The sequence below is a fragment of the Phyllostomus discolor genome, chromosome 6 (assembly GCF_004126475.2).
Source record: "Phyllostomus discolor isolate MPI-MPIP mPhyDis1 chromosome 6, mPhyDis1.pri.v3, whole genome shotgun sequence".
NCBI lineage: Eukaryota > Metazoa > Chordata > Mammalia > Chiroptera > Phyllostomidae > Phyllostomus > Phyllostomus discolor.
This window is the reverse complement of record NC_040908.2, coordinates 153,821,967-153,846,788: the sequence shown is the minus strand read 5'-3', so window position 1 is coordinate 153,846,788 and position 24,822 is coordinate 153,821,967. Positions and strand designations below refer to the sequence as shown.

Sequence of the window (24,822 nt, the reverse complement as noted above, 5' to 3'; positions counted from 1 at the left end):
ACGATTTTGCAAGCAGTTTCACAACCAGCAATGCACAATGCAGCTTTATTTTCGGGAGCCACAGAGAATATTCCCCAGAAGGCTCTGGGCGCGGCCCTCCTGAGAGCGCTTCTGGGAGAGCGCGGGGCCTGGATGCCGCTGTGGCTTTCGTTTCCCCCGGCTCTGGGCCAAGTCCTGCGCACAGACCTCCTTCAAGCATCTCTATCAAAATCAAGGCAGATAAGCAGCCCGTGCAAGACGAATTCCCCATATCCCCAAATCAGAAGCCAAATCCTGAAGCTCTGAATTCCTGGAGCAGACCAAGCCTGTAATCAATCCCGATGAGACAGCAGGCAGCTTTTGGAACAATAACCCTCAAACATATGGATCCTTTCAGGGTTGGAATATCACCGCAGTTATCTCCGTTTGAATGGGGGGCGGAGTGTGCATTCTTTAAACTGTCAAGGGTACCAACACCTCTTTAGCCATCTCACATTAGAAGCGCTAGTTCTGGAGCACGAGGCTACGAAGCCATGTGGCCGCAATGGCACTGAGGCAGGAAGCTGCTGAGGACGGTGCAGGGCACACAGGGTTGGGAGTGGGACGGTCAGGAGCGCCCTCTCCTCACCAGCACTGCCTGGCACAAAGCAAGCACGGAACATGCACTGCAGCCAACTCACCGGACTTCTTCCGCATGGGCGTCTGCGAGGAGACACCCTTCCACGGAAGGCTGTGCCACAGGGAAATGTGCTCCCCTCTCTGGGAGCCTGAGCCCCTCACCCTGCATCTGATGTTTCATTCATGGCTATGTAAACAAATTCTGAGCTTGTTATTTTTAATGCACTCAGTGGGGAAGGAAAAAGTGTCACTCTATTATAATTCCCAACTGGGTGCTTTTTCAAATGATCACACGTTATTTCACGGTTCAGCATACATATTCGATTTCCTTCCCTCAATATTTGTTTGACTTGCTCTCCGATGGGGACTGGGTGCTTTAGAAGCCTCTGAGAGGTCAGCCCTCACCGCAGCCTCTCTCAGCACCTCCGTGGGCTTCTGGCCGCTGCTCTGGATCTTCTTTCAGCAGCTCTTGCTGCAGCAGCCGCACACAACAACTATTTTCCCTCCAGGTCCCCTGAGCCTCAGGGTGTAAATCAATGCAAGCTGGACACGGGACAGGCCGAACAGACTACTCGGTTCCCCCACAGACTGCAGACAGGGAGCCCGAAGCAGTGTGGAGCACACCCCGGGGAGAGGAGTCCCTAAGAAGGAAAACGTACCAGTGACCAGAGCCTTCCACGCGTCTCCTCCGAGGGAGGCTCTGACTATACACCGTGGGCAGGGCGGCACTCACAGAAACCAGCCATCTGGCCTATTCCCTCCTCCAAAGACGGCAGTCTCTAAACGGCAACTCTTCAGGGACTTAAGAAAAGTGAAAGACAGAAGGAAAGACAGACAGATGTCCTTTTCGATATTCGGTATTGTACCGATAGGTGCCCAGGCCCTGGAACGCTGCTCAGAGGGGGACTGTCACTCACTCAGACATAACTCACAGGCTCCACGAGAGCCACAGCCATCAGCTGCTGCAGATTCTTGATGAAGAGAGGTCACCACAAGCCCTGAGAAAGGCAGAGTTTTCAGAAACCGCCATTATGGCAAAATGGTTCTAACTGCCATGCAGAGCTTTGGTGTCAGACCCCAAAATGCTGCTCTGGAACAGCTCCGGCGAGGCTTGACACCACAGGCGCCAGGAATGGGCCAGCTCCCAGGGACTCGCAGTGCCTGCGGCTCCCAGGGGCCACGGGGACTCCTGGATGGGCTCCATCATCCAGCCAAGAGAAGCAAATCCTTGAATGGCCGGTCTTTCCACACCCACTGGGTCAAGTCAGCCGAGAGGCCAAGGAATGGAAATCTCAGGGGCTGGTTCTCACTGACGGCTGAGCTGCTTCCAGCGAGGAGTCACCCATCTGCTCCAGGGAGGTCCCGCGCATCTGGGCCCTCCTTCAGGGGTGCTTCCTTGTTAGTGGTCTCAGCTGCGCCCTTGTTAGCAGTCTCGGCTGTGCGAGAACTGGGTCTCTTGGTGCCCTAGGTGAGCTCCGAGGGCAAGTCTGCTGGAGAGGACCTGGCAGATGAGATGGGTGGTTCCATGAATCGTACAGAAAAGCCTTTCAGAAAAGGCCGTCCCTGGATTCCCAGCAAAACCGAGCACATTTCCACCTTCGGGGCTCTGAGGCTCAGCATCTGGGAGGAAGGCGGCTTCAGCTGATCTATCGGGAGGCTCATCGCCTCGAGTCTGTGGGAAACCATCTTCAGGCCCAGCCCAAGGCTTGTTCCACATTCATTTGTTTCCCAGACCCAGTACCTGTGGCACTTTCACTGGCGGGCATCTCAGAGACGGGCGAACGGAAGAACAGAGACAGTCTTTTTTTTTTTTTTTAAGTTATCTTAAAGCCTGCTAGCTTTAAGAAGAGATTATTACGAAGTCTAATTCTACGATAGGTTGTTTCCATCTTTCATCTCTTCTAGTGAAAAAGGAAAATGTGGGATAGTTCATTTAGAATCACAGATTTTTTTATCACCTCTCCCACTCTGCCAGGATGAATATATAGATAACTATAAATGTTACTAATTCTGTTCAAAATGTAACTGTTCATAGAGCCTCAGCTCTGGAATCCTCCAATTTGCTGAGCTCCTTCATCACAAATTACATCTAAGCTCCGAGTAAGCCTGTCTTTTCCTCTGCTTGGGTCTCAAGTCATTTGAACATTAAGTTTTCGATTTTCTGTGACCACTGTCTCCCTGGCCTTTCCCCATGTCCACCCTCTGTCATCTCTAATCTGTCCTGTGATCTGCCTGACTTTACCATACCCCTCTCTTCGAGCCCACGAAACCCCTTTACCTCCTTAAACTTTTCAGCTTATCTGCCAGCTGACCCCACATTGCCTAACCAACCCCACTTCCACCGCTGACCCAACACAGGCTCCACGCTCAGCACGTCAGCCTGCTCCCGACCTCCCTGTGCGACCGCACGCACCCAGCTCACGCTCGCTCTGGCGCCGTTCCTCCCCGTGCTCCCTACACCAGGAACACTCAAAGATGGTTTTTAGGTTCTCATGGAGAAAAAAAACGGGGCAGTCCAAGCTACTCTGCCGTCTTCTTACGGCTCTTTGAGAGTATATATACTTGCTGTTGCCTGGGGGGTTGTGAACAAAATAATACAAATAAATTCTCAACCTTTATTAGCACCCAAGAGGGTTGACCAGCCGCTCCACCCACGAGATGCTCGGGCAGTGAAAGGAAGCCAAGTGTTAGGCATTCTGTGCACCTAACATGCAGCTGGCTCTTCGTGAAGTCCTCTCCCCGAGCGAAGGACCGACTTCATAACCAGCATCACTAGCCAAGAGCGTTTCACATCTCTCAGGTGAAAAATGTTCGACACTTAAGCACTACTCGTAATTTTTATGGTTGGAAATGAGGATCAAAGTATGAAAGGAAAAATAAATTCACGGGCTCACACATTTAGCCAAGTCTGCCTGGCTCATTTTCTGCCACGTGTTTTAATGGTCTCTCTAGAAGGTGGGGGAGGGGAGAAAGAAAAGTTGCATTTTATTTCCCAGCTCTTTAGGTCTGAAATAAAAGCAGACTGGGGAGGAAAAAAAATCAAACACTCGAGTAACTCTATACACTGCTACTGTTCCCTCAGGAGTTCCTTGCAAATGAGTATCAAGAACTCAATAGATACTTTCCTGGTAAAATACATAAACAGATAAATAAATTATTCCAGGCTGAAAAGAATTTCAACATCTGGCGGCTCACTGGAGCTTGTCAAACAAGTCAGAAACACACAGGGCCAGAGAAGATCATTCTCTAGCTCCCGATTTCGGGGCGGGAGAGGGAATGTAACGTTCCTCAAAGCTCTTTGCCTTCCAGCAGGGAATATGACCCACTTAAACAGGCAAATGACCCCTGTGTTTTCTTCCAATAAAACAAATAATGATACCAGGCATTAGGTCTCAAATCCTAATGTCTGTGTGCTCAAGTCACAGACATTGGCAGAAAAAAGGCCTTTCGTTTAAGGGTTATATCCAATGAACATTTAACACTTTAGAGACGGAAGTTAACCCCTTCGCCCCTCAGTTTACTCAGCAACGAAGTGGCAGGATTCCCGATATCTAGGTCCGTTTGTGTTCTGAACTTTTGGACTGGGCTGCAATGAATGTTTAACAGGCACACTGGGATTCTGATCCTTTCAGCCAGATGGGCAGGGAGGCCTGGGGTGGGTGACCTCAGTACACAGTGTACTGTGTTAACATCACCTGTTGGAGCTGTGCTGTGACACTGCTGTGGTCCTAATAATTTCCTCCTAGAAAGGGACTCTAGGGTTCACGCTCATCTCCAGGCTAACAGGAGATCTTCCCCAGGCAGATCTCCCCCCACCATTCCTCTTACCTCTCACATTAGGCCCGAGTTTCCTCCTCAGAGCTGTGGGAAGTGTGCAGTCGCAGCTGCCCTCCTGTCTCTGCTCTATGTCCCTTAAGCAAGCCATGAAGCCTGTTGCTTTAAAACAGCAAATCTTGTCCTGGCTGGGTGGCTCAGTTGGTTGAAGGATTGTCCCAGGTACCAAAAGGTGGCAGGTTCAATCCCTGGTTGGGGCGTGTATGCGTGGCAACTGATCAATGTTTTTCTCTCACATCGATGTTTCTCTTCTTCTCTCTCCCTTCCTCTCTCTAAAATCCTACAGTTGTTGATTTAATGATCTCCCAGTAAGAGACCTATTATCCTTCTAGTAAATGTATCCTCATGTGAGGATTAAAAAAAAATTTTTTTAAATGGCAAATCTCTGTAAATCAGTGCTTCCAAGCCCCGAACAAAAGCACTGCCTTATACTGTCCTCACGTTTGCATAAAACCCGCTGGAAGCAGGTGCTTGAATCTACAGGTCAGGCCTCAGAAGAGGCAGCACCAGAACCATCAGGAAAACAGGCTGTGTTTCACCACACTTTGCTCTGCTCGTGCTCCATTAAAGTCACTGCTGGTTCTCCCTCTGGCTCCAGATACGCTGCTGGCCATCAACTCAAAATACCCCTGGATCCTCCCCCACACAATCTTTCTGGGTTTCGCAGGAAAGTGAAGGGTTTCCCCACTTTGTATGCACGGAAGTCTGGTACTTGTCCACACAGAACCACACTTCATAGGTCTGCCTATACATCCCATCCGGTGGATCAGTTACCCTGAAAGGGATTTCAGGAAGTCATCTGGCCTATTCTTCTGTCCCCAGGCAGCACCAGCAAAACCACTCTGGCTGCTGCAAGACTGCTGGCCTCCCCTTCCTGAAAACACCAGGTGGGAGATGCTCTGTCTCTCCAGGTTCCTCTAAAAATTCTTTGGAGCCACAGACAGAAAGGTCTGTTGCATGGATTCTCCTTGATTCTCACATATTAAACACTGTGTTTGAGCTGTTTTGTCTTTTCAATTTAAACTGGGATAAACTTGAACTTAACTACTACAGAAATGATCATGGCTATCGCGGAAAAAAAAAACCAGAATGAAAGTGAGATGCCTATTTTAGACAGCAAGCAGGGCAGTGTTCCAATGACGTTAAAATCACAAGTGCTGAGACAACTAACCTCACTTAATTGACCTACTAAGATCATTAAACCACCAACTGCAGAATCTGTATTCTTATGTGCAGGAGCACATCAAACATTTAACAAAATAGATCTCTTCCTGGGCCATACAGTCTCAATACAGTTCAAAATATTAAAATAATTTAAGTATATTTTCTGAGCACAGCAGAATCAAAGGAGAAATCAGTAAGAAAAAGGTAACTTCAAAAACTGGCAAAAGTGAGAGCTGTCAGAAATCGAGTTGAATGGAAGTCTGACAACTGTGGAATTAAAGACCCACATCCACCCAGACTGGTAGGAGGTGTGGAATTGGAGAACGGGCTGGTCCCACACCCACGCGTGGAGGATAAAAATTCAGGAGGGACATCTCTATCTCAGGAGCAGAGAGTCCCAGCCCCACAGCAGGCCCCCAGCCCAGGGTTCCAGTGCCAGGAAGATCAGTCCCCATAACTTCTGACTTCAAAACTCAGTGGGCACTGAGTCGGTAGAAGGAACTGCTAGAGTCCCAAGTAGTTCCTCTTAAAGAACCCACGCACGGACTTACACATACTCATTCCCTCTGAGCTCCAGCACCAGAGTAGCAGCTTGAAAAGCACCAGTGGTATACAGGGGGAGACTGAATGGTATGGCAGACAACATTGTCCCTTTTCTGAACCCTCCCCCCACAGAGTCACAGAGCCAGCAGACTGGTACTGCATTTGAGATTCCATCAGCCTGGCTAACACTGTTTGAGCCTTCATGGAGATCCCCAGAGACTCCATCCCACCCAACTTATGGGCCCACCCAAGCTGCTTTTCCATACGAGTGGCTGGTCTTGGCTCATGCTTTACAACTTCCCAAGTCCTTTCAAACAAGGAGCAGCCAGCCTCAGTGAGTTCCTAGCCCCCATACTTCTTGCTAAGTAGCCACAGGCCAGCAGCAACCAGTCTAGATTCACAGCTTGGCTTCACCTGGGAATCTCCAAGCTCTGCTCAAGCAGCAGCCATTTCAGAATGCTTCATAGCCCAGGCAGGGTAGCCCTGGGCAAAACACAGGTGGGGGCTGACCTTGGCCTACAACACCTGGGTAAACCCCAGTGCCTGCACACCCACCTCAGAGGGCCACCACCCTGTCCCCACAGAGCTGATCCTCCATGGAGGGCGAAGGTTGGTGGTCAGTGGTCATAGCCAGTCCTTGCAGCTGTCTGGCCTGGGTAAAGCCCTCCCATTGATCTGCCAACAGTAACCAAGGCTCAACTACAAGACAAAGGTGTACTTAGCCCAATGAAGGGCGCACCTCAAGCACCCAGTTTGGGTGATAGGAAAGGTTGTGCCACTGGACCGTACAGGACACCCACTACATTAGGCCATACTATGAAGATGCAGAGTCAGAGCAGCTCTTCCTAATACATAGAAACAAACACAGGGAGGCTGCCAAAATGAGGAGACAAAGAAACTTGGCCCAAATGAAAGGACAGATCAAAACTCCAGAAAAAGAGCAAAATGAAATGGAGATAAGCAATCTATCAGATACAGAGTTCAAAGCACTGGTTATAAGGATGCTCAAGGAACTTAGTGAGGACTTTAACAGCATAAAAAAGATCCAGTCAGAAATGAAGAATATGCTAATTAAAATAAAGAACAATTAACAGGGAAACAACAGTAGAGTGGATGAAGCCAAGAATCAAATGAAGGATTTGAAAGACAATGAGGCAAAAAACCACCAATCAGAACAACACAAAGAAAAGGGAATCCAAAAAACAAGGATAGTATAAACAGCCTGTAGGACAACTTCAAGGTTCCAATAGTCGCATCACAGGGGTGCCAGAAGGAGAAGAGAAAGAACAAGATATTGAAAATCTACTTGAAAAAATAGTGAAAGAAAACTTCCCTAATTTGGTGAAGGAAATTGATGTGCAAGTCTAGTAATCACAGAGAATCCCAAACAAGATGGAGGTAAAGAGACCCATTCCAAGACACATCATAATTAAAATGCTAAAGGTTAAAGATAAAAATAGAATCTTAATAGCAGTAAAAGAAAAACAGTTAGTTACCTACAGGGGAGTTCCCATAAGACTGTCAGCTGATTTTTCAACAGAAACTTTGCAGGCTAGAGGGCATTGGCAAAAAAAATATTTAAAGTCATGAAAAGCAAGGACTTACAGCCAAGATTGCCCTACCCAGCAAAGCTATCATTTAGAATCGAAGGGCAGATAAAGAGCTTCCCAAATAAGAGAAAACTAAAGGAGTTCATCAACACCAAACCATTATTACATGAGATGTTAATGGGACTTATTTAAGAAAAAGTAGATCCAAACTATGAACAATAAAATGGCAATAAATAAATATCTATCAACAACTGAATCTAAAAAATAAACTAGGTAAACAAGAGGAACAGAGATAGAATCATGGATACAATGGACACGGAGAGTACTTTGACAGTTGCCAAATGGGAGGGGTCTATGGGGGAAGGGGTGAAGAGGTGTGGGGATTGAGCAGTACAAACAGGCAGTCACGGAACAGCCATGGGGACGCACAGTACAGTGTAGGAAACAGAGTAGCCAACGAACTTCTGCATGATGTAAGGACATGCATGATGGTGTGCAGATTTCCCGAGAGAGTGGGAGATGCTGGGTGGAGGAGCGCAAAGGAGGAAAAATTGGGACAACTATAATAGAATAATCAATAAAATACATTTAAAAATTTTTTTTAAAGAAATAAAAAATAAAAACTGGCATAAGTAAGCAATACACTTTTACATAACTATGGGTCAAAGAAGATATTACAGTGGAAACCAGAAAATATTTTAAACTTAAGGAAAATTAAAATATGACATCTCTAAACTTGGGAATGCACCCAAAGTGGTAATTAAGGAGAAGTTTACAGTTTTAAATGCATATTTTAGAAAAATAAGTATTGAGAGCAATGATCTAAGCTGTCAAGTCAGAAGTCATGAAAAATAACAGCAACTTAAACTCACAAAAGTAGAAGAAATCAAGAAAAGAGTAGTTAATGATGCCTGACACAGATATACAATAAGGAAAACTCAAAAGTTGATTCTTTGCAAAGATTATGACATCAATATCCCTCTAACAACACCGATCGAGAGAGAAAACAAAAACCACCAATATCATGAATGAAAAAGAAGAGCATGTCGTTCCGAATTCTATAGACTTGAAACAATAGATGACATTACAAGTGACTTTGTAGAAATACATTTTATAATTTGGATGAAACGAACAGAGTCCTGGATAAACACAACTCACCCAACTGACACGAGGAGAGAGAGGAAGTCTGGAGAGCACCGGAGCGTTAGAGCATTGGGTCTGTGATGAACATGCCAGAGGACAACGGCAGCGTGGCGTGCGCGGTGTGAAGAGTCACGGATAACAAGCACGGTCTTGTGACCAAGCTGCACGGCAAAAACTGTGGCAGCTATGCATATATTTTCATATATATATATATCCTCCAATTTATTCATCTCTTCTTTTGCAATTACTATTTGATATAAGCATTAATGTTACAATTTATTCAGTTTATACAATGTACATACACTTACACAACTTATTCTTTGGATGTTTGTGGTTTCCTCGTAACTTCAATGCCCTTTGTCAGATTTTAAAGTTTTCAGCCCTTATTTCTTCAAATATTTTTCGGGCCCCGCATTCTTTCTTTTCTCCTTCTGGAACTCTGGTGGCACGGGTGTTATATCTTTTGTGAGTGTCCCACGGGTTTCTGTTCACTTTTTAAAGTCTATTTTCTCTCTGTTGTTAAGACTGAGTAATTCCTACCGACTCATCCTCAAGTTCACCAACTCCTCCCTGCCATTTCCGTTCACCTGCTGAGTCCGTCCCATAAATTTTAAATTTAGGTTATGTGATTTTCAGTTCTGAAATTTCTATCTGGTTCTTTTTTATATCTCCTGTTTCTTTGCCAAGATGTTCTATTTTTCCACTTGTTTCAGTAGATTCATAATTGCTTATTAGAGGATTTTTTTGTGATAGCAGTTTTTAAATCCTTGTCAAATAATTCCAACATCTGTGGCATCTGTTGATCACCTTTCCTCACTAAAGCTGCGATTTTCCTGGTTCTTGGTATGATGAATAAATTGGGATTATACCCTAAACATTGGAGTATTTCTATGAGACCTTGCTTCTTACTTCCTGTTTAGTAGGGAGGTCAGGTTCAGAATGCACGTCCTGACCCACTCTGTGGGCTGTGGAGTGCATACAATTTAGTCTTACACTGCCACTTTGGTGCGCCCAACTTGTGTGCTGTGCCACCCAGAGGCCAATTTGAAACCTGGGTAGCATTCTACACCACAGTCTATTTCTCAAAGCTTTTGCTGTGTTGACTCTAGTCAGTAATGTACGTGGGCTGCTTTGAGGGGGTGGGGGGAGGAGAGAGCGTGCCTAGGAGTTCATACACAGATTTAAAGAACTCCCTTCTCAGCTTCCCCCTTTCCATGCCTTCCCCCCCACTCTCCAGTTGGGAAGGGAGGAGGCGCTGCCTGTTCGCTGTCTGCTGCTGGGTGCAGGCTGGGGACAGGGCTCCTCCCAGCAGCCTCGGCAGCTGCCTCTTTGCCGATGTTCACTTAGTGCACAGCCTGGATGGTCAACCCGGTGCCACCCCACAGCCTCCACACTGGACAGGGGTCAGGGAAAGAGGGCCATCTCTGCTCCTGTCTCCTGTTAGTTCAGGGCGGGGACGGTCACAAGGCTCCGAATGACAACCCGCCACAGTCACAGCATCTCGCTGGCAGGGTGCGTGTGGCTTCTTTCCCGGTGTTTGCCTGGTGAACCGTGGGCTCAGTCGACAGGGTTCCATCTGCGGGGCTGCCCTTTTCTCTTTGCCAAGAGAAAGTGGGGTTTTGTTTTTGTTTGTTTGTTTGCTTGCTTTTATCTTTGCTTATAAACGTTATGACCTTCACTAGCACTGAGGCTGGGGAGTGAAGGGAAGGAAGGAGGAAGGGAGAGGGGGGAAGGAGGGGAAAAAACCCAAAGGAAGTCACTGTCGGAGCCTCCGTCTAGTCCTGAGGTTCCTAGCCAGTCTGTCTTCTTTTTTCAGGAACTGGGTGAAGTGTGCTCACTTGATCTTGTCCGGAACTGAAAGTCTACAACTCATTCACTAAGTGACAGACTATTCAAGAAGAACTGGGACTAAATTAAAGGAAGAATTAATAATTACCCAGGAATGGGTATAATGACCACCGGGACTTTGCATCTCCCCGCTGTGGGGGGAGAGAATGAGAGGTCTCTGTATGCACGAGGGACAGTTGCATCTTCTCAGGGAGACGACACGGTCGTTACTATTGCTGTACGGAAGCTCAAATCTGGGTAGGAGGGTGTGTGCGGATGCCGAGTGGCCGAAGGCGTGGACCCCGCCAGCTTTTCCACCACTGCCTCGCAGCCCGCCCCACTCTGTGATGTCGGGGCTGAGACTCTGCAAGGAGAGGCAGCGCTCGGTCCGCTTTGACTGTAGCATTCTGAATAGTGCTTTTTTCCCACAAAAATAGATACATGGGTATAGTCTAAAGCCATTATTGGCAATGAAGAGAGAACCTGGCAGAAAAAAACTGCTCTTCTAGCCAAATGAATTGGCTAGAAAAGCAAGCAGGTAATTTGCTCCTTTAAAAACTGTGAATAAGAGTGGACTAAAAATCATCCAGTGCCCTAAATGTGAAAGACACCTCTGCAAATGAAAATAAATCCAAAAAGATGAATGTATGTATGTTTGACTAACTACTCACACGCCTTTCACCGGCCAGTAACTGCGCGGCCCGGGGCATCACACACCAGCCTGTTTTGTGGCAATTTCTTTTACACCCAAATGGAGCTATACACACATAAATTTAAAAAAAAAACCCTGAAGAAACCTGAGCTTTTAATTTTTGGTGATGGTAGTGACAGGAGGATTCCTATTTCCTCCCCTTAAAATCCACTTTTAACTTAAAGGTTGGAAAATAAATTTCTATAATAAATATATGTACCGAGTACAGATTCATTTAATAAAATTTCATGATCTCTTAGAACCTCGAACTGAACAAACCCCGAGTCGACTAAAGAAGATGGTTCCCTCTCTCCCCAAGATCAGATGACGCTGGGGGTCAATTCCACCACTTTCCCTGTGCCGGCTGCAGCTAACTGATTTATACGCTCTGCTGTGCTTGGGTCCGATACCACCATTGCACCCCTGCAGCCACAGGCCTCTGCTGTCGCCAGCGTGAATCGCACGCACATCCTCCCTGACAGAGCCCATCAATTCCCATTGCTTTTCACCGGGCCGCAGCTCTGGCACTTTCCCCCGGGGAGACCTTTCCTGGTCTCCATACTTAACCCCTGAACCCTGCCTAATCCATCAGCCACATCGAATGAACGGTGATGGAGAATGTTTCTCCCTACAGACAGGCGGCCGGCCTCCCCACTTAAAACTCAGAAAGAGAGCCATCAACAGGGTCTGCTTTCTGTTTGTCAGTGTCGCCAGCTTCTTCACTCACTGATGTTTTTATTGTTGCCCTGCCCAGGCTGCCCCAGTCCCGGGAAGCGCTATTCAAAAGGAGACATCAATTAAGTGCTTGTTAAACGCTAGAGCCGCTCTTTTGAAGACGTCCCCTGGGCCTCTCCCTGGGAGTTCCCGAAACTAGCGGAGGGCAGTTGTCATTTCGGAACAGGGTTTCCCTGGAGTTTTAAGGAACGGCTTCCTAATCCACACTCCTTAGACTCTACTAGAACTTAAAAAATTAGGACTTTAGAGAATGAAACGGACTCTTTGTTAGGAAAAACAAACAACAGTAGGCAACAGATATTAGCTATGTAAACATGCTGGTCCAAGCCTCCTCACCTCGTAGCCGAACTGCAGCTCGTCGGAGGTCAGCATGATGATGTCGTCGTCGATGGCCAGCACTGCCTCCGTCTCAATTTCGTCGTATGGGAAGAAACGGTTACTCAGCTTGTTTTCAGCCGTCCTCACGACCTTTAATGGGACCCGGATTTTGGGCCACAGAGACTCTGGGAAAATAAAAAACAAGGCATTTCTTTCTAATAAAGTAGTGAAAGCATCCTATTACAAATGAGTTGGAAGAATCAATAAAATCCATATATACAAGTGTGCAAGGGGAAGTCTTATAAATGCAGTTTTGCATAGTATTTTACATTATAGATTTCTCTCTCCTAAGTCGTCACGACATGACTAATTCTCATGAATGTTTTGACCAGAACGCACAAACCGGCTTCCACTCACAGCTGAGACAGGGAAGCAAAATGCCCTCACCAAGATTGCAGTGATAAGAGAAATCAGGTCCAGACTGCCCCTTTCTCAGGCCCATGGTATGGTTTTTTGTTTTTTAAATTTTTATTTATTGAGTTTTAGAGAGATGGGGGGCAGAGAGAGAGGGGTGGAGAGAGAGAGAGAGAAACATCGATTTGTTGTCCCACTTATTTATGTACTCCTTGGTTGATTTTTGTATGTGCCCTGACCAGGGATCGAACCCGCAACCTTGGCGTATCTGGGACAGCTCTCTAACCAGCTGAGCTATCCAGCCAGGGCTCAGGCTCATGGTTTTAATTTCAGAACACTACCACCTCTGCAAAATACGTTCAGGTAGGCACACCCTAGCTCAAATCTTGCCTGAAGCTCCGCCAGGGAATACAAGGCACGTGCCAAAGATGCCCACCCCAGGCGCCCCTCCCCGAAAGGCAATATCGAACAGCTGCCGAGGCTGTGAAAATCCCCCCTCACCACGCTGTTTCCACGGACAGGTCCATTTCCCTTAACTCAGCACTTTAACCTCCCCAGCAGCTCCCAACCCCAAGACTGACCAGCTTTGGTTTCTCATCTTGTCCAATTTACAGAGTAAATATCGAATTTCTAGGTCCAATTATGTGGGATTTTCTAGTACAGTGAAGAAACACCAGCCCATGGCTTGCCTTACATTTTCCCCACTTTACTCTCGAGTGACTGAAGCAGTCCAACCACAGGTCCCTTATTTTAAAGTGCTGCATTTAGCACAGCATGAAATTAATACTTCTTGGGTACAGTGCCCATGTCTACCTCAGGGCCCTTTACAAAGGGTGGTCTGTTCTCCACACACATGTCACATGGGACCGGGAAGGCGAGGTGTCACACTGCTCCCCAAAAGCCCATCACATAATTGTGGGACAATCTAGTTTTTGTGGGTTCTGACGCCCTGGAAAACCCATGGCCACCCCCAAGTCACTATAATGAAGAGAAGTACCACAGAGGGAGAGTCCAAAGCGGAAGGGATGTCTTAGCTGACGGCACATAAAAGGCCTCACTCCTGTGTATTCCACAGTCAGTCCACGTACCACATTGCCGGGGCGTTACCAGGGGCTTGGAAGAAGCCCGTGCAAGCGAAAGGCTCTGTAACTAAGGGAAATGTTCAGCCTTAAATAAGCGCGAAGCCTTAAAAGAGCAGTCAAGTCCAACAGCAGCATGCTTGGGAAAGGCTGGACTGGAGACCAAAAATGAGATTGTCTGGGCCACTGCCTTTTAACCAATAACAATAGTTAACTAGAGTTTTGTTCTTGTCACAGAATTACACAGTCAGTAAATATCTTCGGAACAAACGGGCTGGCATAGGCCCGAGAGCGGGAGACCTGAGTTTAGCATGATCTGCGGGGTTTCAGGCGAGTGCCTTCCCAGGTGAGGATGAGCAAAGAGAGAGAAGGAGACCTTTGTTAAGCAACTCACAGACACGACACTCCAGAGATGCGATGTCATTCAAGCCCCCTGACAACCCATGTGCAGGAATTACTCATGGAGTAGTCTTTACAAGGTCCACAGAGAGTAAGTAACTTGGCTGGGGTAACAGAGCTAATAAACAATAAGGCCAATAGTTGAGTTTAAGTTTACTTAGCATCAAAGACCGAATAAAACCTGCACTGTCTATTGCAGTTTGAAAATCTCATGTTTCTCTAGATTTAAAAAAATAATAAAGTTCAATAATTTTCTCCAGCGATCATCCTTATTTTTATTTTACTTCCCACTGACCCTTCTGGATAAATAAAACTGCTGCCATAGACCGACTGTCCAAACCCTTATAAACATGAGTTAACTGCAATATCTAAAACGAAGAAGGTTCCTGACCTACCTACTCGACCAGCGGTTCTCAAACTTTTGGGTGTCAGGATTTCTTTGTGCTCTTAAAAATTGTTGAGACCCCCAAAAAGGTCTGTTTATGTGAGAAAGACACACACACACACACACACACACACACACACACACTTTGTTGTATTAGACATTGAAACTGAGGAGTTTCATTCAACACATGAGAATACACAAGCTCACACGCCATCAGCCATGAGAGTGACGATGTCATCACCCGTCACACAGCCTCTGGAAAACTCCACTGTCCGCTTGTGAAAGAATAAGAGTGGGAAAGGATGGTGACTTAGCATTATTACAAAAATAATTTCAACCTCGCAGACCCCTGAAAGGATCTCAGGGATGTCCAGGGGTCCCGGGACCACACTCTGTACTAGACTCTGGGTTCCGATTTGGGTATCGCAATGCTGGTAAAGTACCAACAGACTGGAAAACAGCTGGGGAGAAGTTACGGGGACAGTGCGGGCACCCGAATGCAGGATTTCTATAGAATGCTTAAAGAAACTAGATGTGCCAGTCCTCAATTCGCTGCCTCTCGGCTTCAATTTCACCCTTCACTGCCCTGTCTGTGATGCTGGAACGGGGTCCTGTTCAACATTTGCCCCTTGCCAGCTGGCACCATGCTGAGCTTTGTCAGCAGAGGGTGCTGGAGGGACACTCCAAGACAAACGGGGCTTTTCTTCCTGGTTCTGGTGGCCTTCGTCCCTCCTTGATCCCTCTGTCCTTGGCGGGCAGACAGGCAGGCAGTGGCCTCGATCCCCACAAGTTTCAGTGGCGCCCGAAGTGGCGGCTTCCCAATGAGTCCACGGACCCCTCAAGGGCAACCCAAGTGAACTCCACTGAAGCCAGCACCAGTCTCCCAGCAAGTTCAGTAACAAACCCTGGGCAGGAGTTCAACAAACCCATTGAATTCCGTGGGTACCCGAGGAGGCGGCTGGTTTCTTGCTGGCCAGACCTGGCCTGGGGCACCTCAGCAAACTTCGCCCTGCCGTGGGCCGCGTGGTCTGAGCCTCAGACGCAGCTGGAGAAGGGGCGCTCCCAAATTTACTTCCTGTAATCTCTAGAGTTCCTTTGTTGTTATTGTTGTTGTTCAAGTACAGTTTTCTGTCTTTTTATAGAGTTCTTTTTACCCCTGGGTCACCAATCTCCTGTTACTGGCTAATAATTCTTTACATTAAACATTTCCTGTTGAAGTTACTGTGCGGTTTCTGTCTCCTCCCTGGACCTCGACCCACACACCAGGGAGACCAGAAGGTTCTCAGGTGGAAAGGGAACTGTTCTCCACCACCTCCGAGGCAAAACCACAACTTAGGGCTGGGTGCACGTTACGGGAAAACGGATCTAGACTCACAGTAGGTGAGACTTCTCTGATGGTATAAACTGTCCTAGGATGGAACGCCATGCCTTCAGCAACACAAGGTGGCCTTTTACTTGAAATGGACTCACGTGGGCCAGATTTCTCCTGGACGTCAGGGGAGAAGCAGAAGATGCCTCTGAGGCCCTGGGATCACCGGGGCAGCTACAGGTCACAGAAAGAACAGGCTGCGGAGACAGCTCTAACCCGGGCGTACCTGTACTTGCCCTGCGATCTTGAACAAAATCACTCTGAACCTGTTTCTCTGGCTTGGAAGATGGAACAATAACACCATCTTTCCTCCCATGCATGACTGTGAGAATGAGCTTGAACGCATTCAGCAGCATAGTGCCCGGCACATGACAGACACCCACTAAATGCTAGCTGTGCTTTCCCTGGAAAGTTTGTGTCTATTTAGAGAATCAAGGGATTTTGTTTTTGGACTTCAGGGAGTGGTGGCAAGGTGGCACACATTAGATCTGGTACGTCATTCTTACAATCCAGTGGCACGCGGCAAGCTTGTCTGCTCCTTTCACGTCCACTTTTAGATCAACGGGATCCCTGCCATTTGTAGGGCTGAAAATCTAACACACGAATGAAACAACTTCTGCCATGTTACTTTCAAAAAGCAACAAATAGCTCTTCTTTTTGCAGTATGTATGGGAAACAGGCTAGCTGCTTTGTTTAAGTATAAACATTTCTCTAGCCCCGATGGGATTTGAACTTTCACTTGGCGAGTGTGTGCAGCATGTTCAACCCACAGACAGCTTTCCACACTCTTTGTCCACATATGAGGTCCATCGGGAAAATGTCCAACCACTGTTAATATAGCAAGAATGCTTTGCAAAACAACAATGTAACCTGGCAGCTAAGGAGAGTGGACTGGAATGCGCATGCATAGACAACGACAACTTCACTGTATTAGTCAGTGGGGGCAGAAGATGCTGCTGAGCGAGCATGTGCACTGTGTGGCCATCGCATTCAAAATGAGCAAGTAGAGTAACGAATTTGCATCCAGTTTTGCATTAAGCTTGAATATTCCTCCATGACAACTATTCAGATACTTCAGAAGGCTGCAGCTTCATCATGACAACACACCCACTCATGCATCACATCTCGTGCAGAGTTTGTTGGGAAAATATCAAATCACCCTGGTGACCCAGCCCCCTTACAGCCCAGATTTGGCACCCCGTGACTTCTGGCTTTTCCCAAAACTAAAATCACCTTTGAAAGGGAAGAGATTTCAGACCATCAGTGAGATTCAGGAAAACACAATGGGGCAGCTGATAGAGACTGGAAGAACTGTGTGAGGTCCCAAGGTGCCTTCTTTGAAGGAGATTGAGGAGTCACTGTCCTATGTACAAAGTTTCTTGTGTCTTCTTCAATAAATGTCTCTATTTTTCACATTACATGGCTGGATACCTTCTGGACAGAACCCGTACATCTAAAGAATTAATTACGAGAGACAACGTCCATGAAGAACTGGCTCCTGTGAAGTCTTCGATGGGGAGTTTCAGAGTGTGACGAAAGCCACAGAGGGCGACATGGGTGCAGGTGGAAATGTAGAATGAGTCGTGGCTCTTTTGGAACTGTGGTTACTGTTCCCTGTGCTGAGTTAGGCCTGGGTAGCCAAAAGTCAGCTTGGACAAAAGGAGTCTCCGTCTCAGCGGTCAGCTGCCTAGGGACCGTCATTACCAAAAGGCAAGACACTAGGGTTCCCAGTTCCTTCCTTCCACATTCTTAAAGAACACAGGCCTCCAAGAAAGGGAGCCACCATCATCTCAGGCCTCAGCATCCCTTCTGTGGAGGGAGGGCACGGGGGAGGGGGCAGCAATCAAAGAATAAGCCGTGATCACTCCCTGCCCTAAAGCAGATAATTCTGATGTGGGATTTTGATTCTGTTTATCATAAGGTAGGAAAAAAAACATAGGTGAGAACATTATGTTCCCCTTCCCATTGGCGTTTCCCAAAGAAGAGATTTCCTTTTCTGTCCCTCTCTGTGTCCCTGACAAGGACCCAGCTCTTCCCCACGCTCCCACACCGAGAACTGATGAGGCACGGTGATGTTCCCGCTGCTCACTGGCCATCCGCATCCACAGACGCAGTGGGGCTTCGTGCGCAGTGGGGCCTGAGCTCGGGAGCCAGAGAGGCCCGTGTCCGTGCCCGACCCTCTGCTGCAGTGCTGTGATGCAGGCAGACCACTCCGCGAGTCTGAGGTCATCCTCGTGAAACAGGGATAACAACGACGCTCTTGCAGCTTCGGCAAAGGACCGGAGATAATACACGTAAAGCACGTAGCGCAGTCCCTACGCCTCAGATATAAAAGGTGGACCATACATGGTCGTAATAACATCGTACCATCACCTTCGCAAATGGATTCTTGCGAAGTCTTATGAATTGCACTTCTCTACTGCCAACCTGCAGGGAGGTAGACAGAAGGGTATGGGGTGACCCCTTCGGCCGCAGAAGGAAACAGTGTCACAGCCAGAAACATCCAGGCCCTAGTTCCACTGCTTCGCCCAGGTGGGGTCCCTGTCCCGTTACTCCCTGACGTTTTCAGCGGGACAGCGGGCTCTGTTGGCCGAGCCTCGTCCTCTGACTCTGGAGCTGGCGCAACAGAAATGTCACCTTCCACTCACACAACGACGAAGTCTGAAAAATGGGATTTTCAAACACACTAATTTATGAAAAACAAACAGCTGAGCCAGCTGACCCAATGACTTCCCAGCGATGAATCTGAGTTGGGCTCGAAGGAGAAAACTCGTGTTAAGGATTTCTAAAATAATGTTCATTGATTAACGGTTTGCTCCATGTCGGATGCCAAGAGAGATGTGAGCAAAGGGAGTGTTTCTCCAGCTCGGCAGCGGGACCAGAAAGTGCTCAGGCTGACTGAGCGTGACCCCCGTCCCACCCTGGCAATCGCTGTCACAAACACAACCGCAGAGCCACAAGGCACGCGGTGAGGTTATCGCCGCGCAGACCCGGCGCTCACTGCAGCGGTGCCCGAGCTGCTCGGTGTGCGTCTGGTCCCCGTGACCGAACTCCCAGAGCTGCAGAATGTAGCTGAGCAGGAAGATAGATGGCTGCTGCTTCTCCTCCCGGTGGCCTCTTCTGGGCTGACCACCCCTCCGGGCTCCGCCAAGCCCAGCCTGCCTACTAGGACCTCTGCAAGCTGCAAGCTGGAGCTGGGGGCTCTTGAGATCAATTCACATTTAAAACTGAAACCAGCTGAAACAGAAGGCTGAGAGGTCAACCTGTCTGGAGCGGACAATGTAACAGCTCCCTTCCAATGGAGGCCAAGGGCCAGCCGGGCAGGGGCAGCTCCTACACCCGCCCAGCATGGCGAATGAAGAGCCAGGGAGGTGGGAGGCGGTGGCTGGCCTTCTTTCCTGACAGGGCTCCAACCCAGTGTGACGAAAGCTCACTGGAAACTTCTATTGCCTAGTCTGAGTATTTACTTACACATAAAACCAAGCAGTTTAGACTTAAACATAACCAAAAAGAAAAAAAAAGTATTTGGTTGGATTGGAAAGTGAAAAAAAAAAAAAAAGGTGGGGGGGGGATTTCTGCCTACACTAATCCTTCCAGCAGCAGACATGTTAACCACAATATTTATTTTAGTAAATGTAGAGAAAGTGAAAAACATCACTTTTGCCTCTAATATTTCAAAGCCTTGGACTTGCTTTCTCAAAAACATATATGTTACTAATGCGGTACACGAAAAATCAGATGCCTCTGCTGGCGTGAGAGCCACAGCTGACAGCCCCATTTACCAACTGAACAAATACCCCACGGAAGGTTAAACGTGGTTCTCCCAAACGACCGCACCGCCGGGGCCAGGGCCCTGACCTAAAAACCACTGTTAGAAGAAAGCTGGTCCAGCCTCTGAACGTGTCAAAATTAGGGCCTTATCAGTTGAGGGCTCTCTTGCCTCCCTGGAGCCAAGATATTTCAAAAATAAACTAAATGCTTGGTCACAAAATTAACCGCTACAGTTTGGTAAGGTCTACTAAAAACTGAGCCCCCGCTCCCAAACCCAGCTTTGTGCTGCTGCTGTTAGTTCTGTCAGCGTGGGCTGGACCAAGAAGGAAGAGAAAGATTTCTCCTTCTGCATAGTTTGCAAGGATGCTTGCCCAAAAGCAGCGACTCAAATTTGCAATTAATAATTCACCTCAAGCCCACAGTGGCTAACCAAGCTTTCCATGGAGAAGCCCCCTTTGCACTGAGCACCAGGCTACGCAACTCTGCCCCGGCGGGGCGCGGTCGGGAGCGGGTGTGCTGAGAGGCTCTCTGAAAGCTGGCAGCCTTCGTGAGCAGGAGCGAATGCGTGAGTGTGAACACAGCGTGATACAGCGTGCTTTCTGGCGCTGAGCAGGATACACAGTCCCGCTTACAACACGACCCGTTCTTTATAAATGAGGGAACTAACAAGCAACGCAGCGCCATCCAATTGACCTCACCTTGGGGGGAAAGGGACCGGTGCCGAGGAACCCATGTCCACGTCAGCGGTGTGAGGTCCTCCCCACACCCTCCCTCTCGGCTCCTTCGGTCTTCTCTGCCTTCCCCGCCCATCACAGTCTCTCCCCCACTCCTTCTCCGGGGTGCTAACACCTGCCTTTTTCTTCTACGCCTTTCCTTCTCTTTTGCTGACCATCGAACAAAAACAAAATTACATGTTGAGAAAAAAAAAAACTTGACATAGAAAGATAGTTAACAAAGAGAAAATGTTTACAGAAGCGGTGTGCTTCCGGGCATACCACAGGACCCCCATTCAAAACGCTGTTTTGTTGACTCACTCACACGCTGCGGACCCCTAAATCTAAAAAGAAAGTACAGGATTCTCTCAGAGAACAAAAATTCCATTGAGTGAAAAATTTTAAATGTCTCAGGAGGAGCTAAAGAATTTTCTTGAGGCAATTTCTGATGTGCCCAACAGACAGAAATATGGTCTTCCAGCCCAGACTGCAGGTTTACTCACCACTGGTGGTTTCCAGGGTCGACTATCCCGACTTCAATACACCCAATTAAAAGGGAATAGCCATAAAAAGTGCAGATACTACTGTCAGGCAATAAACTAGACCTTATCGGTGATAGTGGTGCACATTACAAACTTCAAACTCATTCCTCGCTCTAATCCATCAGAAACTTCCTGGCTTTAATAGGCTATAAAGGGCAGGAGCTTTGAAGTCCCTGGGATTAGGATCAGTAATAGACGGACTGAATGAGAAACTAAATGCAGGTGGAACATACTCTATGCCTTCTGAATTAAAAACAAATCCAATTAATCAAACAGTCCTCGAGCCTAGCTGCCGGCCGGCAGATTGCAAGGGTGGCCCAGGCCAGGAGCAGAGTGACTAAGGACGAGCCAATGGGAGCCTCTGGCGAGAGCTCACTCAAGGAACTGATCCCGCGTCTGCGCATCTGCCTGCGCATCTGCGAGAGGGCTCTGCCGACTTTCCCCGGCAGAGGTGAAGCCATCCTTTTTATTGAAGAAGAGCACAGTATCAGAGCCGAGATAAGGGAGGAGAAAACTAATGCCTTTTAAACTGAGTTTTCGTGTAAACAAATCAGCTGAGAGGGCTGCGGGAAGCTGAGATCTGTTTTCCCAAGGCTGCTGGCCTTTGATCCTGCTGATCCCTAAGCCCCCGAGTACTTGTGGCTACAGAACAAGCCGTGGGCTCGGAGTTAAATGGGCCACCCTAGAACAAGAGTGAAATGATTGATAAAACTGGGGTCATGCTGCCTCAGAAGTGGCATTATTGCTGACAAAGCAGGAAAATTCATTTAAATTAAAGCATTCCAATAACTTGGCTAGCCATGACAGACCCAGCTGAGAGTTAGCCTACTACTGCCCAAGCCAGGCCTTTCCCCAACGCTCCATTTCCCCCCTGTCTTACCTTCTGGAGGGCTCTTATTCTGGTTATTCCAGACGACAAGGAGCTTGGACAGACTGGGCACCTTGGACACTTCAGTGATGACGCGGAAGAGACTCTCCACTCGGTCGTAGGTGAGGACGATGGCAGTGAAACCCTGCGACTGTGGCGGGATCAGCGGCAGGAAGAGCGGGTTGCTCACGCTGCCCCACTTCTGCAAGAGAACACACAGGCGGATGTGGTTCAGAGAAGGGTCTAGTAACAGCGGGGCTGCTCTCTCTCCCAGCATCATCGATACACCCGAACACGGGGGGTCTGGTGGCTTTCACCATGACCGATCCAAGAGCTAAGAAGTGTTCCCAGCTTCGAAATTTGTATCGACTGTCTGTGTCACTCTATCTGGCTCTCGTAGCACTAAAAACGGAGCAGGGAATTTCTGCAGGGGAGGAGAGATTTCTAGCAGAACATGGCGGATTAAACCCACGCATTTATCCCTAGTCCCTCCCCAGACCCACTAAAATGAATTAATAAATATAACATACAAATCTACAATGACAGCGAAATGGGAGAAAGGAAAACAGCTGATGAGCAAAATGAACATTTTTCTGAAAGAGGCTGGAAAAGTGGCCTCAGAGTAGGAGAGTGAGAGCTGAAACCTAAGTACCTACAAAGAGGGGGGAGGCAACAAGGTTCAAGGTCAAACTGCTGAACCCCACAAAGGCTCAGGAATTAAGCGCAGCGGGTACCTCGCGAGGGTAAGAGACGGGGCAGGGCTGCCCACAGGACCGGTGATACACACGCTTGAGGAGCCGTGAGGGGCCCAGACTCCCAAACCTCCCCTTCACCACCCACTCAGCCAGAACACCACCCTGCCCTCCCCACCCCCCGCTGGACAAGGGAGGTTCATTCTCTGAGGAAACTGAGGCTCCGGACATGGAAACACGGGCACAGCTGAGAGGGAGATGCAGGCTAAAACCAATATTCTGGATGACGAGCCCGCTGTGGTTCCCAAAACGCTAGTGGCCCCGTGGCAAGCTTGCCTCTCCCTCGTCTGACGGGAAAGCGCTCCGGGCAGTGAGCACGCCCTCACACAAAGAACTTCTGGTCAAGTGTTTAGTGCTTCCCTCTTAATCATGAACAGATCCTAGAGCCGCAGACAATTCAAGAACATCTTTAGCAGGAATGACAGAAACCAAGGGAACAAGTAGAAAAACAAGAACTCAGAAGAAACAGAGACAATAGAAGCAGAAGGAAATGAAAACAACATCAACGAATTATATCCTCAGAGAGAGAGGAGAGGTTTTCACCCATGAAATGAGAATTGCTATTTTTATTTAAAAAGCTCTATAAAGAACAGGAAAGAACTCTTAGACGTTAAAATTGGATAGTTTAACATGTTGTAAAAGGCAGGATCGAAAGTCAGAGATGATAACGTATTCCAGTCCGGTGAGCAAAAAGACAGATGAAAACCAGGATCGAAAAGATGAGAAGTGTGGCATGTAACTTATACATCAATAAAGTTGTTAAACTAAAAACACACACAAGAAGAAAAAAAAGAAAAAAAAGATGAGAAAAATCCAGGAGGTCCAACATCCATCCAACAGGAGATTTCCTAAAACAAACAAACCAACCACAGCACACGGAAGACACAAAACTACCAAAGAAATTAAACAAGTTCTCAAAACAAAAGATAGCAGAGACACAAACTTTCAGACTGAAAGGGTCGAGCAAGGAATGAGCACAGTGAACTTAAAAAAAAAAAAAGACAAAAACCAAAAGAAAACAATGAAACCAAACCCGCCGCAGCTTTATCAAAGCACATCGCTTCTGAGTACTGGGAATGCCGTGGGAATGCATGAAATGGGTGAATCTAGGTGATGAGCGTGCGAGTTCACTGTACAATTCCCGCAACTTAAATCTTTTCCAGAAAAAGTTTAAAAATTAATGAAGGAAATTAAATTTCTTTGCTACCATTAAATGTTAAGTAATTTTTAATGCAGCAACATAAGCAAAAGTATTTCTGTACTGATACTAGGAAAAGATTGTTAAAACATTCTTATATTCTAAAACAGCTTTAGTGACCAGTCCATATACTATGCTATCTACTCATTTAAAGTATATATGGTATATTATGTATCATTTTTAAAAACTGTGGTGAAATATTAACATGAAGTTTGCTACTGTAACCATTTTTAGGTACAATTCAGTGGCATTAATTGCATTCACATTCATATGTTATTATGTGAAAAACCCAGACTCTAGCTTCATGTCTGCCAGAAGGCGGCTGAACACGACACGCCCTATCTGCTGTTCTGGCTGCTCACACTGCCCTAGCGTGGAATCTGGGACTCCCAAGGTTCCTGGGCGACCTCATCCATATCACTGATGGACACCCATCACCACGCGGATGACAGCAGCTGCTGGCCAGATGTAACAGTGTGGGACAGGAAATGTACACAAACACATGGAATACACATGGGATGGGAACTCAAGGAGACTGAATGGTTTTCCTGGAGTCCTAATGTAATCAGGATATTAAAGCCAAAATGTCCACCACAGACCATAATTAGGCCTCATGCCCGAGACACACAACAGAAAAGGCTCTCTTCTCAGTGCTGACTCTCTGTCTCCGTGGCTTCACGCTTTGACATTAAGCTGTCGTCTTAGGAAGGTGCCTGAATTTTAGTGTTTGTGCCCAGCATCTGATTACGTGTGTAGGAACCCCAACCTTATTCCTCCTAGCTTCCCGACCTTGTAATGGAAACTGAAGTCGTTAGGCAGCCCCGTGCTTAAGTCCCAATTAATCCCCAAGGTTCGCCCTCTGCCATCGCCACCCCAACCCCCTTACCTACTCCTCCAGACACAGTACTCTCTGATCTGCACAAACACCAT

At 47.5% G+C, this 24,822-nt stretch overlaps 1 protein-coding gene across 1 annotated transcript in view; it reads right to left on the bottom strand.

Moving 5' to 3' along the window:
* The window catches only part of EXT2 (exostosin glycosyltransferase 2), a 127,836-nt gene that overhangs the window by 21,383 nt on the left and 81,631 nt on the right, over positions 1 to 24,822 (bottom strand). The window contains exons 9-10 of the mRNA XM_028516373.2: positions 21,955 to 22,144; positions 12,421 to 12,587 (exon numbers count right to left, since the gene is read on the bottom strand). Of these exons, the coding sequence (XP_028372174.1) occupies positions 12,421 to 12,587; positions 21,955 to 22,144 (357 nt within the window). The remainder of the gene's footprint in view (positions 1 to 12,420; positions 12,588 to 21,954; positions 22,145 to 24,822) is intronic.